This window comes from Fimicolochytrium jonesii (assembly GCF_025526975.1).
Source record: "Fimicolochytrium jonesii strain JEL569 chromosome Unknown EV422scaffold_4, whole genome shotgun sequence".
In the NCBI taxonomy this organism is placed as follows: Eukaryota; Fungi; Chytridiomycota; class Chytridiomycetes; order Spizellomycetales; family Powellomycetaceae; genus Fimicolochytrium; species Fimicolochytrium jonesii.
Genome location: NW_026515671.1, coordinates 711,266 through 724,584, shown reverse-complemented (window position 1 = coordinate 724,584; position 13,319 = coordinate 711,266). Strand labels below are relative to the sequence as shown.

Genomic DNA, 13,319 nt, shown 5'->3' with positions numbered 1-13,319 from the left:
GATTGTGTGTTCCCCTGAATGTGGCCTTCAAGTGCGCGAGAGTTATCTACCAGTACTATGTTACGCAGACGTGTCCATCGAAAAGTCAATTCATTTGCCCTCCCCTCTTTTCCACTCCACGCGACGGCCGCCATCCCCCCAGAAAACCGCATCGCTTTGCCAATCCCGCTCGTCCAGCTCCGCGATGAAGCGCGGGAAATGATTCAATGTCCACTGATGGGAGGATTCAAGCGGTGTGAGCGCGCAATTCTTCGCCACCTTGGTCGGCGACCCGGCGCTTTCCAGGTCGTTTGCCATTGATGAAGCTGATGTTGGCAAATCGATCGAAGGGTTAGGTTTGGTGATCATCGGACTAGATGCCGTGGCATCGTCTCTGCTGAACAGCTCATGGTGGAACCGAGTGGCGTGCAGCATCGCTTTGATGACGTCGTGAGCGGCCGCGGAGGTATGAAGACAGATGTGCACAGGTTCGTTGGGAGAGTTTGGCGTAGATAGGAGATAATTCTCCGTCTGCAGAGAGACATGGTGAGGTAGTGATAAATGAGAATCTCGTTCTTCTTTCTGTCTCGGGAGGACCCACCCCATCGAAATAGACTTACCTTCAAGACGCGAATTGCCGTGGACAAGACAGACGCGTCGTCGAAAGCCTTGTTGGCAGTTGCTCCAACATCGATGCGGACGACCTGCTCGCCTTTCGCCAACCATTCCCCAAACCAGCGCTCGTGCCGCTTCAGATCGTTCATGCCAGGAATTGTCTGGTCAGCTACATATTGCCGACAGATCAAGGTCAAGTTGGTATGATTCAGCACCTCAAACTGCGCTGCACGCAGTAAGGAAAGGGTCATGAAGAAGTGGATGGGCGTAAGGAGCAAGAATCCAGTGAAGAGATAAGCTGGCGAATGCGAGATGGTAATCGCGCCAACACCCCAGAGCATGCCCGCCAAGTGTGCTACGCTCATTTGGCTGTCATCCTTTGCCACAAGATCGCCGACATTTCCTTGCAACGCAAAGTTCTATGGCACGAAAAGAATTCGAGTTGGTCTTCGCAATCTCGAAAAAAATCAGTCAGCGAGGTGGGTCTCTCACCCTTGTGAACGTCATGTGCGTTGCACCCCATATGCTGTAATGTATGGACCGCAGGGCGTATCCAGCGCTTGCCAGCGGTAAAAACCATGACGAAGGCGAAACCACCGTGCAGAGTTGCATGAAAGCCCCCGTGAGCGAGGACACCTCTCCCACAAACTTCCAAGTTTTCGGATGGGAATCAAAAGACCGAGCAAACCGTTGAATGAAGAACAATTTCCCTATTTCGCCGATGCCATCTTTTAGAACCCACTGGACGGCAACAGCAGTGCCGGCCGCTGCTGCAGTCGACCCGATGCCGATGGAGGCCAACATAGCTTGAGAGCAGAGAACTGATACGGCGCTCCATACGAAGGTTTCGAGGAATTGATAGATGTGGACTTTCGCATACACCGGATGAACAGACGCCGGGTACCTATGCGCTAAGACATCATTTACATGGAACTCGTGCGTAAATCAGCCGCAGCAACAGACGGAGACTTACCCGACAGGCAGGAACATGGCTCGTAGCCATCCCCCAAAGCTTGGGACTATGTCCAGGAGCCTATCGACAGCACTTTTCGGCCCAGCACTGTCCACCACCCAGTTCCACGAAAGGCGGACGAAAGCCTTCTGACCGGGTGCTCCAGATGCCATTTTCCCAGGAAAGTAGTTCCGAACCCGCCCATTGAGAGTCTCGATCAGAAGAGGAGGCGGCGGGGCCGCCTTGTCGACGACTGGACTTGGAGGAACATCGTCTTTGTTTTCCTTCGACTCGGTAGCTATTGCTCGCCGCTGTCTGAGTATGCGAGGCGACACCGGGAAACTGGAGGTCAACATCGCGTTCCGAAATCCTACGAATCGTAGGAAGCCTCGAGAACGGAGGACATGGGTCTTGTAGAAAGCCGCACCGGCGCAGGTCCGGAGCAGAGCCATTGTGAAAGATAACCTTGACTTCGGTGAGGTAACGAGTATGCTTCTGGAAGCTCACCGAGAGTGGAAGGTCTGGCCCCACCCTAAGAGTCCTTTCTGGGCTATATAGCGTGTGTCGACCGAACAGAGGCGCCGTCCGGAGTATTGTAGTCAGGATGTCCCTGCGCCAGCGTCGGTGTTCCTCAGCCAAATCCTTCGAGAACCAGGGCGAGATTGCGGTGATGTCAAATGGCTGCTTCTCGGAATCTCGGAGTCCGCCTGCGCAAAAACACGCGGTGGGGCACATCTCGCCTCCACGCCCAATGGCTATCTGACAGCCAACCCCCTGCACATACCAAATACTTTCCATAATGCCTGTAGTGACGCTTTGGAAATAAGCAGCGCTTGAGATTACCATGAGTATCTACTACTGAACCGCGCGAAGCCCCGCAAGGCTCCAATGGAAGATGGACGGCATGCCAACGAGGGGGACCCCGTCGGCGCAGTGTACTGTACAGTACGGCCGGGAGACCAGAACCTCGCCCCTTGCGTGCAGCAGCTGCAGCAACATTGCATAATTCACATTGTCTTGCGAAATGCAGGCCGCAGCCCGCAGGCGGAGCCATCCGACAATCTGGTTGTTTGTGGGGCATGGGCAGGGTGCACTGAAGCGAGACGCGTTCCCCGGACTTCTTTGACGCGTAGAGACTACAAAGTGAGGCGCTCAGGAGCGACGGAGCAGGAGAACTTCAAGTGCAGCATTCCAGTGAATTTTCTGGGCAGTGTTCAGAATCCTTTTCGCTTTCCAAATTCCATACTGGCTGAACACGGCACTTTCGTCCGTACTTCAGGTTGCAACTTCCCGCCCACTCGTCGCGCCATAAAACCCCTTGGACCTGTTTGCTTGTTCCATTTCTACACCCCGAAGATATTGAAAGTTCGAAAGAGTATAGCGCTCCGACTCGTCCGTTTACATACAGCGCCAGCTTTGGCCCTCGCATCATCATCGCATCGAGCCTATTTCACCCGTAGTATACCGCCGGCGAAAAGCGGGATTGGACCCCCACCTTCAATCCATATACTGCGAACAGTCAGAACCGACCCGTTTATTAGCATGTCCCTGAAAGGCAGAGCGCTTCTTCGCCGGCGGGTCGCGTGGGCACTGTGCATCACTGCTGTCTTGGCATTTACCGCTACCTCGTACAAAGTTCAGTCCATAGCGCACTCTGGTGGGATATATGGAGTCCGAAGGTACGAACTTCATCCTTGGGGTCTTCTGCCTCGCGTTTCGCGACTTGTTCGTTTCCAACATACTAATCGGCCGCAGCGATGACAGATATACGCGAGGGAAAGGTTTTGCAGACCAGCTTCCGTTTCAGGGTGCCGAATCACCCGCTGCCGCGGCCGTGGACATCGACATTGCCGAGGACGATGCCGCGGGGGGACCGGGTTGGGGCATCTTGAGCAAGAAGCTCATGCGGCAGGTCGCCTCAGTTCTCCCAGCTCGCTACATCAAACTTGAGGGCTTTCAATATTGCTCCATATTAAATGGGGCGACCTTTGACGCGTTCACGCGTATACATCCACTAGGAGGGTCGATCGCTGAGATCAACCCCACCACCTCGGAGCTAGTGAAGTTACTGGACGATACCGCCATTGATACCAAGCGCCGCTTGACAAAGCGGTATAAGACACTCTACGATGAGGTGAGGAAACAGATCTAGCCTATCCTCGGATGTAGAATCGGCATGGTCTTCACTTGTTCAGCATCCTCACATGTGTATTCCCATGCAGGACGCTGATCGCTACGCCTGCTACGCAACAGCTGAAGGCGCCAACCCCTACGTCAACATTTCGTCAGAACCCCTCCTGAAGCGCATCGATCCATTAAACTACTACGGGAAGCTCATTCCTTCCATCGCTCCCCACGACTCGCTCATACCAGGCCCACGACGCAAGTACAAGCTAGCATACTTAATGATGATTCACAAAGTCAGCACATGGCAGCAATTACAGGACATGATCGAAATCCTGGACGACGGGAATGCCATCTTCCTGATCCACGTCGACGTGCTAGCTACCGAGCTCTCTGCCACCGTGAAGGCGTGGATCGAGGCCCGCGACAAGGCAGGGTCTGGGAATGATGTTGTCGGCACGCCAAGGCTTGGGAACGTCTTCCTTGCCCAAACGACCTATGAGGGCATGTGGGGCCATGTTAGTCTCGTGTGGATGCAGCTGAGCGGGTTTTGGGAGCTATTGGATTTGGCGGACTGGGAGTATGTCATCAATCTTTCCGCGCATGATTGGCCCTTGCGGACGAGTCAGCAAATATATGAGACCCTGAATTCGACTAAGCACAAGGGGATGGAGCATATCGAATGGTGGACAGATCCAGGTATGTCTGATTCGAACCTCAGAGATATGCCTTGTCTAGGTCTCACTGGATAACAACTTATCTTTTGCCAGCGGATATCGCTGGCCGGACGGTACGACCGCACTTCGGTCGCATGGATAGACCTTCGATCGAATACTCGACCATTCACCCACCAGAAGTTGGCTTAGCATTCCCACCATTGCCAAGTTGGAGTCTCTGCAAGCAGCATCAGTGGATGATCCTGACATCCGAGTTTATTAGAGATCTGCGAACCAACATAGATGGATTGCACATGCTGGCATTCATGGAGCACATGTGGATTCCGGACGAGGCATACTTTTGCACAGGTAAGGGTGATGTTCGTCATGCGCATCTTTCTTCGATGCTCACACTGCCCCTACCCACTTGGTCTCCAGTCATCAGCAACCATCCCTACTTTTCGCATAGGGTGGTGAAAGACAAGAAGCGCTATCTCCGCTTCAACGCGCAACATCCGGCCCAGCTTACGATTAAGGACATCCATCTTTTTCCGCCTGAAGAGCCTCGTGGGGCCGAAGCGAAGTACTTTTTCATCCGCAAAGTCAACACGCAGGACTCGCCCGAGCTCGCAGAATGGCTGAAGAACAACCATATCGACAAGCATGATCTGGCCAAGGCACCAGTGTCTCCGGAGAAGCTGGCTCCCGTGCATGATGCGAATGTGGCCGCATCTCCCCCAAGAATGAAGCTTGACGCGGCGGACGCTCGGGAAAAGGCTGAACTAGGGAAGGAGACGGGGGATGACAAGCAGGAAGCCGGGCTCCTGGAGCAAGAACAACCAAAGATGCTGGACATCAAAGTAATGGCACAAGCGCAGCCGGCGAACTGATCTGGACGAGATTACAAGAGGCAGCCGTAGATCCCCGGAGACCTTCCCTTGAACCTTTACTCCGGGAAGACGGGCTGTTTGTATTTGTGTATAATGCAGCGTGCAGCGTGCAGCGTCTAATCTATGTATATACAGTGAACGTCACGATTTTCTGGCTTATCAAGGGAGATGGTGGTTGTGTCCAGCAGGTGGACGATGAGGTGGGCGGAAGACGTTAGAGACGTTGGAGCCAACGATTGTTCGACGCAGGAGCACAACGAGGACTGATGAAAACGACCTGTCCTTGATGAAGGATTCCATTTGCAACTTGTGCTGAGTGCGTGGGGCTCGCAAACGCGTTTCGTTTTGACAGTTTGACAGGGCCGCGTGGGAGTGGGAGAGAAGCCGTTGCTAGCGGGTAAGAAGCAGTTCTGGACAACTCGCCGTAAAGTCTTCTTTCGCCCCTCCAGATCCACCCACGGACGGCCACGCCGCCTTTGAGCTTGCCCAGTACTCCCTGCCCTCGCACACTGCCATCCTCGGACTCGTAAAAGAGAAAAAGGACCCACAAGGGTCGGCTGGTTAGCTATCCCGCTGCTCGACCGTCGTTGAAAGCTTTCCTACGGAAGATGTAAGTGTGAAGATGACCGACCCATCGCCCCCACGCGGTGCTCGTTTTCATAATGATCACCGCATGCACATCTGCTTATATGTGCTACCTACAGATCTGCGGGCATCTTGGCGACCTCTAGCTTTGGCTCCTATTGTTCTTTCGTCCACCGAGAGTCGGGCTAGGCATAAGCGTTTCTTTCAGCCTTCTAGTAGTTTCGCTCTTTGAACGTCATGTCTGCTCCTCCGCCACCTGGTCCCCATAACCCGGCGAGGCCGGGTCCGGGTCCCACGCAACGACCTGCGCCGTTTATACAACAGCAGAGCGCCCCTGCTATCGGTCAGCAGCAACGACCCTTCACTCCGCCGCAAGGAGCCCTGCCGAACTCCCCAGCCATGTTCAGACCGCAAAGACCAGGAGCGCCAGGCCAAGCACCTGCACCTGGCCAGCCTGGACAGCCCGGACAGCCTGGACAGCAGCAGTTCAGGCCCCAAGGCATTCAGCATGCAGGTAAGCTCCCAGTGCGAAAGGCTTGGCATGGACAGAGGACGTTTGGTGCTGACTGTTTTCCGCGTTCAAAGCGTCCTTCCACCATACATCACAGCCGCAGCCACAGGGTAATCTCCATTTGTCACAAGATACTCGATTCCGCCTGGCTAATGGAAGCGACTTCCTTTACTTAGGCTCTTTCCATCAGCCACCACCTCTGCAACAACAAGGTACGAGAAGGCTACTGCGGAAGTAGGCGCTTCTCTACGTGTTCGTTTGGTTGACTATTTTGCTCTCGCAGCTTCCTTTCCGCAACCACCCCTGCAACAACAAGGTATGTCACCTGTTGCTTGATTAGCGTGCTCCTGTCGAGCGTACTCAAAATGGGACTGTCTTCAGGTTCCTTCCACCAGCCGCCCCTGCAGCACCAAGGTATGCATCACAGACGCTCGATGGCCTCCCTATAAGTTGTGGACCGCATGAATTGACATGCGTCGTTTATTTCGATGACGGTAGCATCATTCCAGCAACCTCCCCTTCAACACCAAGGTATTGCATACGGAACTCTCTAGGAAACTCCTCATGATGCTGGGAGCTTACTGTTCCAATCTTTTTGCAGCGTCTTTCCCCCAGCCTTCCGGCCCTCCGAATCAGGCCGCAAAACAGCCCATGCCCAGGCAAGGTAAGCATAGTTTTTGCCAAGAAGCCTCATGTCGGCCCTTTGGTCTGTACTGATTTTGGCGAAGATTCTTTTCGGCCCGGCGCACCCGGTCAAGCACCTCCGGCTCAGGGACAAACGCCATCCAGGCCAGTGCTACAGTCGCAAGGTAGGAATGGCTATCCCGATCTTTCGTGGTAGTTTTGCTGGGCCTCATGTTGATTGGGTAGATTCTTTCCGGCAACCTGGCCAACCCCTCGGACAATCAACCGGCGTACGGCCTAGTCTCCCACCTGGAACACAGGGAGCGACGCCTCAAGCTTCTATGGAGCGAATGCCGTCCTTCGCTGCAAATGGAGTGCCGCCAGGAGGCCAACCAGCGCCAAACGTGGGCTCATCCGGGACACCGACTGGAGCTGGGATAGGGGTTCCAGGGAGCACAGTTCCACCAGCACTGGGAACAACGCCTTCTTCTAGCAATCTTACGAATCAAATGGCGAACATGCAACTGGGGCCAGGAGCAGGCACACGGAGCACACGTGCGAAGCGCGTCTACGCTTCGCCTACTAGTTCCATGACGGATTTACACGGACAACAGCCGGGAGCACCAATGCCAGTAATGCCAGCTCCTGGTGCCCCAGGGTACGGAGCCCCGAACGCCGCTCCGGGGATGCCGGGGATCCCTCAGTTGAGTCAACAGTTCAGCCAGTCTAACTTGCCTGGCCAGCCTCAGATGCAGCCTCAAATGCAGCCTCAGGTGCAGCATCAAATGCCGCCGACGATGCAGCCTCAGGTGCAGCATCAAATGCCGCCGATGATGCAGCACGGAGCGCCACAGTTTATGCAACCGCCTGGGCTCGGCGCTCAACCTCCGTCTTTCGGACAATCGTACGGACAGTTGACGCAGGCCGGTATGCAAGGATCTCTGCAGCCAGGTATGCAACCCGGCCTGCAACAAGGTTATCAGCCTGGCCTCCAACAAGGCGTGCAACCGGGCGTGCAGCCTGGCTTCGCACCCAACATGCAGCCCGGTATGCGCCCTGGTATGCAGGCAGGGCCTGCACAGCCGCCTCGCTCTCGCATCGACCCTAACCAGGTTCCCAGCCCCATCCTGGTGCAAGAGAACGACCAAGCGGTGTATGAGAACCAATCGTTTTCGACTGCTACCCGAGCTGTTCCACCCTTGGCAACTACCGTATTCCACGCGATTGACGAAGGGAACTGTAACCCCCGCTTTGCGCGACTCACGACTTACAACATTCCATGTACAGACGATCTCGCTAATCTGGCATCGATCCCTCTCGGACTCGTAGTGCAGCCTTTGGCGGATTTGGGTCCTGGTGAAGAGCCAATCGAGGTTGTGGAGATGGGAGAAAAGGGGCCTGTGCGATGCAACCGCTGCAAAGCATATGTCAATCCTTACTTCCAGTTTATAGATGGGGGACGGAAGTTTGTCTGCAACCTGTGCTCATTCGAGAACGAAGTGCCACCCGAGTATTTCATGAACCTGGATATGAGTGGGCGCCGCATGGATCTGATGCGGAGGCCGGAGTTGAGGAAGGGTACGATCGAATTTGTTGCCTCGAAAGAATACTGTGCTCGACCGCCTGTGCCGGTCTCGTACGTCTTTGCGATCGATGTTTCATGGAACGCTATTCAGAGTGGTATACTCAAGAGGGCCGTCGAAGCTATCAAGCAGCTCTTGTACCACGATGAGAGGACCCTGCCTCAGAAGGCCAAGGTCGGAATCATGACCTTTGACAGGGCCGTCCACTTTTACAACTTGACGCCTGGACTTGAGCAACCGCAGATGCTGGTCGTATCTGACGTTGCGGACGTCTTCGTTCCCCTAAACGAAGGCTTCTTGGTTGACCCACGGGAATCACGTCACGTCATCGAGAACCTGCTCGATACGCTTCCGACAATATTCGAAGGCAATCGCACAAGCGAGCCTGTTCTCGGTGCCGCCGTCCAGGCTGCTTTCATGGCATTGAAGGATCGAGGCGGGAAGCTGAGCGTGTTCCAGACTATGCTGCCAACGTTCGGACCCGGTCAGTTGAAGAGCAGGGAGGATCCAAAGCTGTTCGGAACCGATAAGGAGCGTACGCTCTTTGAGCCACAGGAGTACTTCTGGACAAAACTCGGACAAGATTGCGCGACCAATGGTGTCTGTATCGATATGTTTTTGTTCCCATCGGCATACATTGATGTCGCCACGATTGGCGGGTTATCGGCCTTGACGGGTGGCGATCTGTACCTCTACCCGAACTTTGACGATGGTCGCGATGGCTTCAAGCTGGTGAACGATTTCAAGCGATCCTTGACGAGAACATTCGGATTCGACGCTCTATTAAGGATACGCGTGTCCAACGGTAAGAGGGGAAATTCGACGATGTATTTTTTTTTCTCGGAATGGAATGCTGAAACTTGCGTCCCTTGCTTAGGACTCAAGGTCACGGAACATTTCGGCAATTTCTACATGAAAAATATCACGGACGTAGAGATTGCTGGAATCGACTCCAGCAAGGCTATTGGCGTTGCCCTCAAACATGATGGCAAGCTGGACGAAAAGCAAGAGTCGGCATTCCAAGCTGCGCTTCTTTACACAACCGCAAATGGAGAACGCAGAATCCGCGTGCACAATCTGAGTGTTCCAAATACCACCGGTCTGGGCAACGTGTTCCGATACGCAGAGATGGACACTACTATCTGCTTCTTGTGCAAGGCTGGTGAGAACTCTATACAGACGGTACTCATTTGCTTTTGGTGACCTGAGCTCAAAGTGCTTTATTTTTCAGCTGTTGCTCAAACCTTGAATAGTTCATTGAAACAAGTCCGCGAAAAGCTGGGAGAAAAATGCGTGAAAGTTCTCAGCGCTTATCGGAAGCATGTGGCCTCGTCAACATCGCCTGGACAGCTCATTCTTCCAGAGTCCTACAAGCTCTACGCTCTGTATACGCTTTGTGTACTGAAGCTCAAGGCCTTCCGCGGCGGTATATAACCTACTTCATCATTTGCACTATTTCTCTCTCAGCAGCGAAGCTTATTTCTCTTCTGCAACCAGGTCCTGACCTCCCCAGCGACATTCGAGTGTTCAACATGCGCGTGCTGAAATCATTAGGGGTGTCAGAAAGCGTCCCATTACTGTATCCACGATTGATGCAACTGCACGATTTGGTACCACCGGTAGGTGACACATGACTCCTTCACTCCATCTATCCTGCTCGTTTGCCTTCTTACGTTCACCTCCGGACCAGTACGGGCAACCTGATGAACGGGGTCGCGTGAAGTTACCACCAAGCATTCGCGTTTCCGCTGAACGTCTCAATCCGGCAGGCGCTTATCTAATAGGTGCGGTGGCCCTCTCATTGAGCTATGCCCGGATTACATCGAGATGCGATGAAATCAATTAACTCGTACTTCCTGTCACAGAAAATGGTCAGCAAGTCATCATATGGCTAGGGAGACAGATTCCCCAACCATTCCTTCGCGAAGTCTTTGGCGTCGAGGCTATCGAGGCGGTGGACACCAGCAAGGTGATGATCGGGTTGTCTCTCAACCTCGTCTCTCTCAACTTCCGAAACATATATGCCTGACACCTTGTTTTCCGATCTGGCAGCGAGTGCTACCTGTTTTCGAGAATGAGACATCACAACGTGTGCATGCAATCCTTGCCGGCGTTCAGCAAGACCGGCCTCGCCATCTGCATCTCCAGGTCGTCCGGCAGCAGATGGATCAGTTTGGAGAGGTCGAGTTCAATCAGTTACTGGTGGAGGACCAGAACCTCGACAATATGGGTTACGTGGATTATTTGGTCGCTGTCCACAGGTGAGTGGCCGGTTTGCTAGCAATTTTAACTCGAGCACACAACTGACCCGGGCTTTCTACCTCAAGACAAATCCAGATGGAGCTGTCCAACCCGTGATGACGTTTGGAGACTTCGACCTTATCGAGCGAGTGTCGATGGCAGCGTAACAATCTATGAGCAGCCGGGGACAAGATCTTTGAAAAGACAATCCTTTTCGCGACGGGCTGCCTACCGGTTGGCATCTTCTCTATCTATGTGCATAATGATTTACGTGTAACTATAGCGGGCATTGCCGAAAACAGAATGCTTCTGACGCTTGATTCACTTTCGTTGATGCGCTTGCGTTGAATTTACACTATGGAGCCTAGATCAAAATACATTGGCATCGCCTCCCCAAACTGTGTGGATGATTGCGAGTTCTCGATGGTTCAAGAGCAACGAAACTACAGATGGAATGACAAATTGAAGGGGTTCCGAAACTATTCGATCCACCCAGTGAGCTCATCAGGCGGCGAAAGCCAGAATTGTGTTGTGGACAATCGGGACGACAGTTTATCAAGATACTCGTCCGAGATGCCATCCACGCCACAGACCAAAAGCGTGCGAAGCTTCGGACAGCTGTCGACCAACCTATCGATGGACGCTTCCGTGATTGGATTTGCCAGGTTATCGGATCCGCAACTGGCAAGATCCAGTTCTCGCAGTTCAGGGCAGTAAGAGATGAGCGCATCCACCGTGGCCTGCGAGATGACATCGGTAGAAGCCATAGCCAGCGTCGTCAGCTTCTTTCCCCGCATCTCCAACATCTTGATGATCGTGTCTTCCGACTCGAGGAGGATATCCTCCATAAACAGAGTGTGAAGATGCTGGCATCTTTCGGCGATGATTTGGATCGTGGCGTCCGTGCAGCGCGTGTAGCTGATCCCGAGCACCGTCAAGTTGCGGCAACGTTTGACAAGCGCGGTGATTCCGTCGTCGCCGACGTGTATGCAGTTTCGGAGCTTGACGAAGCGGAGGTCGCGGCAGGACATGGCGAGAACTTCGATGCCGACGTCGGTTAGCGCTGAATTCTCTTCCAGGATAAATGTTTGGAGGTGAGGGCCTGGGAAGATATTGAGAGAGAAAGAGTTAGTTGCGGTCACTGTCTCTCCCTGCACCACCAAAGAAGCCAAAGCAGTAGACACATACAACACTTCGCAAATGCAGTGACAATCTCATCGCCGACCCATGTCCGTCCGATATTCAGGTGTCGCAATGTGCTAGTCATGGAGCTGAGGACGCAATGGTAGAATCGCATCGATTGTGCATCACATACGACTATCAAGAGCGCGGACGAGGGTGAGTTGAGCATATGAGTGTGAGCGAGTTCCGATCACCTCCTTGACCAAACCAAACACAGGAGGGGTGCATACCATTGTGCAAGCATAATGCGCTCAGTTTCTTCATGCCTGCCATGAAATGTGGCACCGACGACTCTCCCCACACGTCAAACGATATGCATGGGTCGCCGCGCAGGGCAAAGCATTGAATATCATGACAGAGGTCGAAAACGTGTTCGATGGTGTTTGGATGAAAGTTCCGGATGCCCAAACGTAGCATCTCCAGGTTCGGGAACGTCGATGCCATGATGCGAATGAGCGGTGTGTGGAGAGGCTCCTCCAGCTGCAGGCCCATGGTATCCAAACGTCGGACCTCGGTGCCGAGATTCCCATTGAAGCTGAACCTCGATATCCGCGAACAGTACACCAGCTTGAAGAGACCTCGCGGTGACCATAATCGGGGGTTCTTCCACAAGAAGGGGGCAGCCATCGCTTTCCACGCTTTGTTGACGAAGCAACAGGCGAGAAGGTCTCTCTGCGTTCGCTTGTTCTGCTGCCCGGACTCCTCATTGTGCGCGATCGTCGGGGTGGCATCAAGATGCGCAAAAATGCTGGCGAGCACTTCCGGCGGAAGATGCGGCGATTGCTTCCTGTTTGGATCTGCTGTCTGTCCCGTCTCCGCCTGAGGTTGTCCCTCTATTGTTCGCTGTCCCAACGGATGGGATCTGCTCTGATTGAACTCAAACGGAATACTCCAATCGGCTACGCCCGACTCCCTGTCATCGTCCAGATATCCCCACATCTCCTCGTACATCTGCAGGACGCATAGTGCGTTGTCGATGTCGGATCGCGGAACATGCCGACCTGATTTTATCTGTGATAAGATGCCGTGGCAAAGGCCAACGGCTCGACGCGCACAACGTCTTTCCACGTTCATGCCGTCCATTACACCTTAAGACATACTAGAGGATGAGATTGACATTGGAGTAACGTTGCGAGGTGCGTTTGTCCGCTCCTTGGAGGGGCACAGAAGTGGTTCCCGATTTGAGATTGCCGCTTGTTTCGAAGGAGTGGGTTTTGAAACGATGGGAAACTGAAGTAACGCACGGCGGCGAAAGCTTATAAGTCTTCAGAAGTATCGAGCGTCGTAGAGGCAAGGAAGCTGTAGTGCGTTTGGTGTCGATTCTGATGGGTAGGATGACTAGCGGTTTGACATTGGTTTGTTCCGTTCAAACTGGAG

General features: G+C 53.7%; 4 protein-coding genes across 4 annotated transcripts; 2 read left to right on the top strand and 2 right to left on the bottom strand.

The window, feature by feature from the left end:
- Positions 1-90: 90 nt before the first annotated feature.
- Positions 91-1,719, bottom strand: EV422DRAFT_492855 (vitamin B6 photo-protection and homoeostasis-domain-containing protein; the record flags this gene model as incomplete). Its single annotated transcript, XM_053067632.1, has 5 exons — positions 91-277; positions 383-510; positions 600-1,013; positions 1,087-1,498; positions 1,568-1,719. The coding sequence occupies 5 exons, from the start codon at positions 1,717-1,719 to the stop codon at positions 91-93; spliced, it is 1,293 nt and encodes a 430-aa protein (XP_052928085.1).
- Positions 1,720-2,690: 971 nt separating this feature from the next.
- EV422DRAFT_519263 (core-2/I-branching enzyme-domain-containing protein) lies at positions 2,691-5,464 on the top strand. The gene is made up of 5 exons (XM_053069580.1): positions 2,691-3,225; positions 3,302-3,680; positions 3,769-4,369; positions 4,441-4,695; positions 4,765-5,464. The coding sequence occupies exons 1-5, from the start codon at positions 3,089-3,091 to the stop codon at positions 5,214-5,216; spliced, it is 1,824 nt and encodes a 607-aa protein (XP_052928084.1). The 5' UTR covers positions 2,691-3,088; the 3' UTR covers positions 5,217-5,464.
- A 2,533-nt stretch (positions 5,465-7,997) lies between these two features.
- On the top strand, positions 7,998-10,784 carry EV422DRAFT_493584 (Sec23/Sec24 trunk domain-containing protein; the record flags this gene model as incomplete). The annotated part of the gene is made up of 7 exons (XM_053067679.1): positions 7,998-9,324; positions 9,397-9,681; positions 9,751-9,945; positions 10,017-10,138; positions 10,210-10,303; positions 10,385-10,488; positions 10,572-10,784. 7 exons carry the CDS (start codon positions 7,998-8,000, stop codon positions 10,782-10,784), a joined length of 2,340 nt encoding a protein of 779 aa, XP_052928083.1.
- A 227-nt stretch (positions 10,785-11,011) lies between these two features.
- Positions 11,012-13,152, bottom strand: EV422DRAFT_311104 (uncharacterized protein). Its single transcript, XM_053066186.1, has 3 exons — positions 12,173-13,152; positions 11,949-12,077; positions 11,012-11,862 (listed from the first exon to the last, which is right to left on the bottom strand). Exons 1-3 carry the CDS (start codon positions 13,023-13,025, stop codon positions 11,240-11,242), a joined length of 1,605 nt encoding a protein of 534 aa, XP_052928082.1. The 5' UTR covers positions 13,026-13,152; the 3' UTR covers positions 11,012-11,239.
- Between the last annotated feature and the right edge of the window lie 167 nt (positions 13,153-13,319).

What these genes read in the sequence shown, in the direction of transcription:
- EV422DRAFT_519263 (XM_053069580.1), top strand. Translation starts at nt 3,089, where the DNA reads ATGTCCCTGAAAGGCAGAGCGCTTCTTCGCCGGCGGGTCGCGTGGGCA. An exon ending in ATAAGACACTCTACGATGAG is followed by an intron (nt 3,681 to 3,768) that starts GTGAGGAAACAG and finishes ATTCCCATGCAG; the next exon opens with GACGCTGATCGCTACGCCTG. An exon ending in CGAGGCATACTTTTGCACAG is followed by an intron (nt 4,696 to 4,764) that starts GTAAGGGTGATG and finishes CTTGGTCTCCAG; the next exon opens with TCATCAGCAACCATCCCTAC.
- EV422DRAFT_311104 (XM_053066186.1), bottom strand. Translation starts at nt 13,025, where the DNA reads ATGGACGGCATGAACGTGGAAAGACGTTGTGCGCGTCGAGCCGTTGGC. An exon ending in CGCATTATGCTTGCACAATG is followed by an intron (nt 12,078 to 12,172) that starts GTATGCACCCCT and finishes CGCTCTTGATAG; the next exon opens with TCGTATGTGATGCACAATCG. An exon ending in CACTGCATTTGCGAAGTGTT is followed by an intron (nt 11,863 to 11,948) that starts GTATGTGTCTAC and finishes ATATCTTCCCAG; the next exon opens with GCCCTCACCTCCAAACATTT.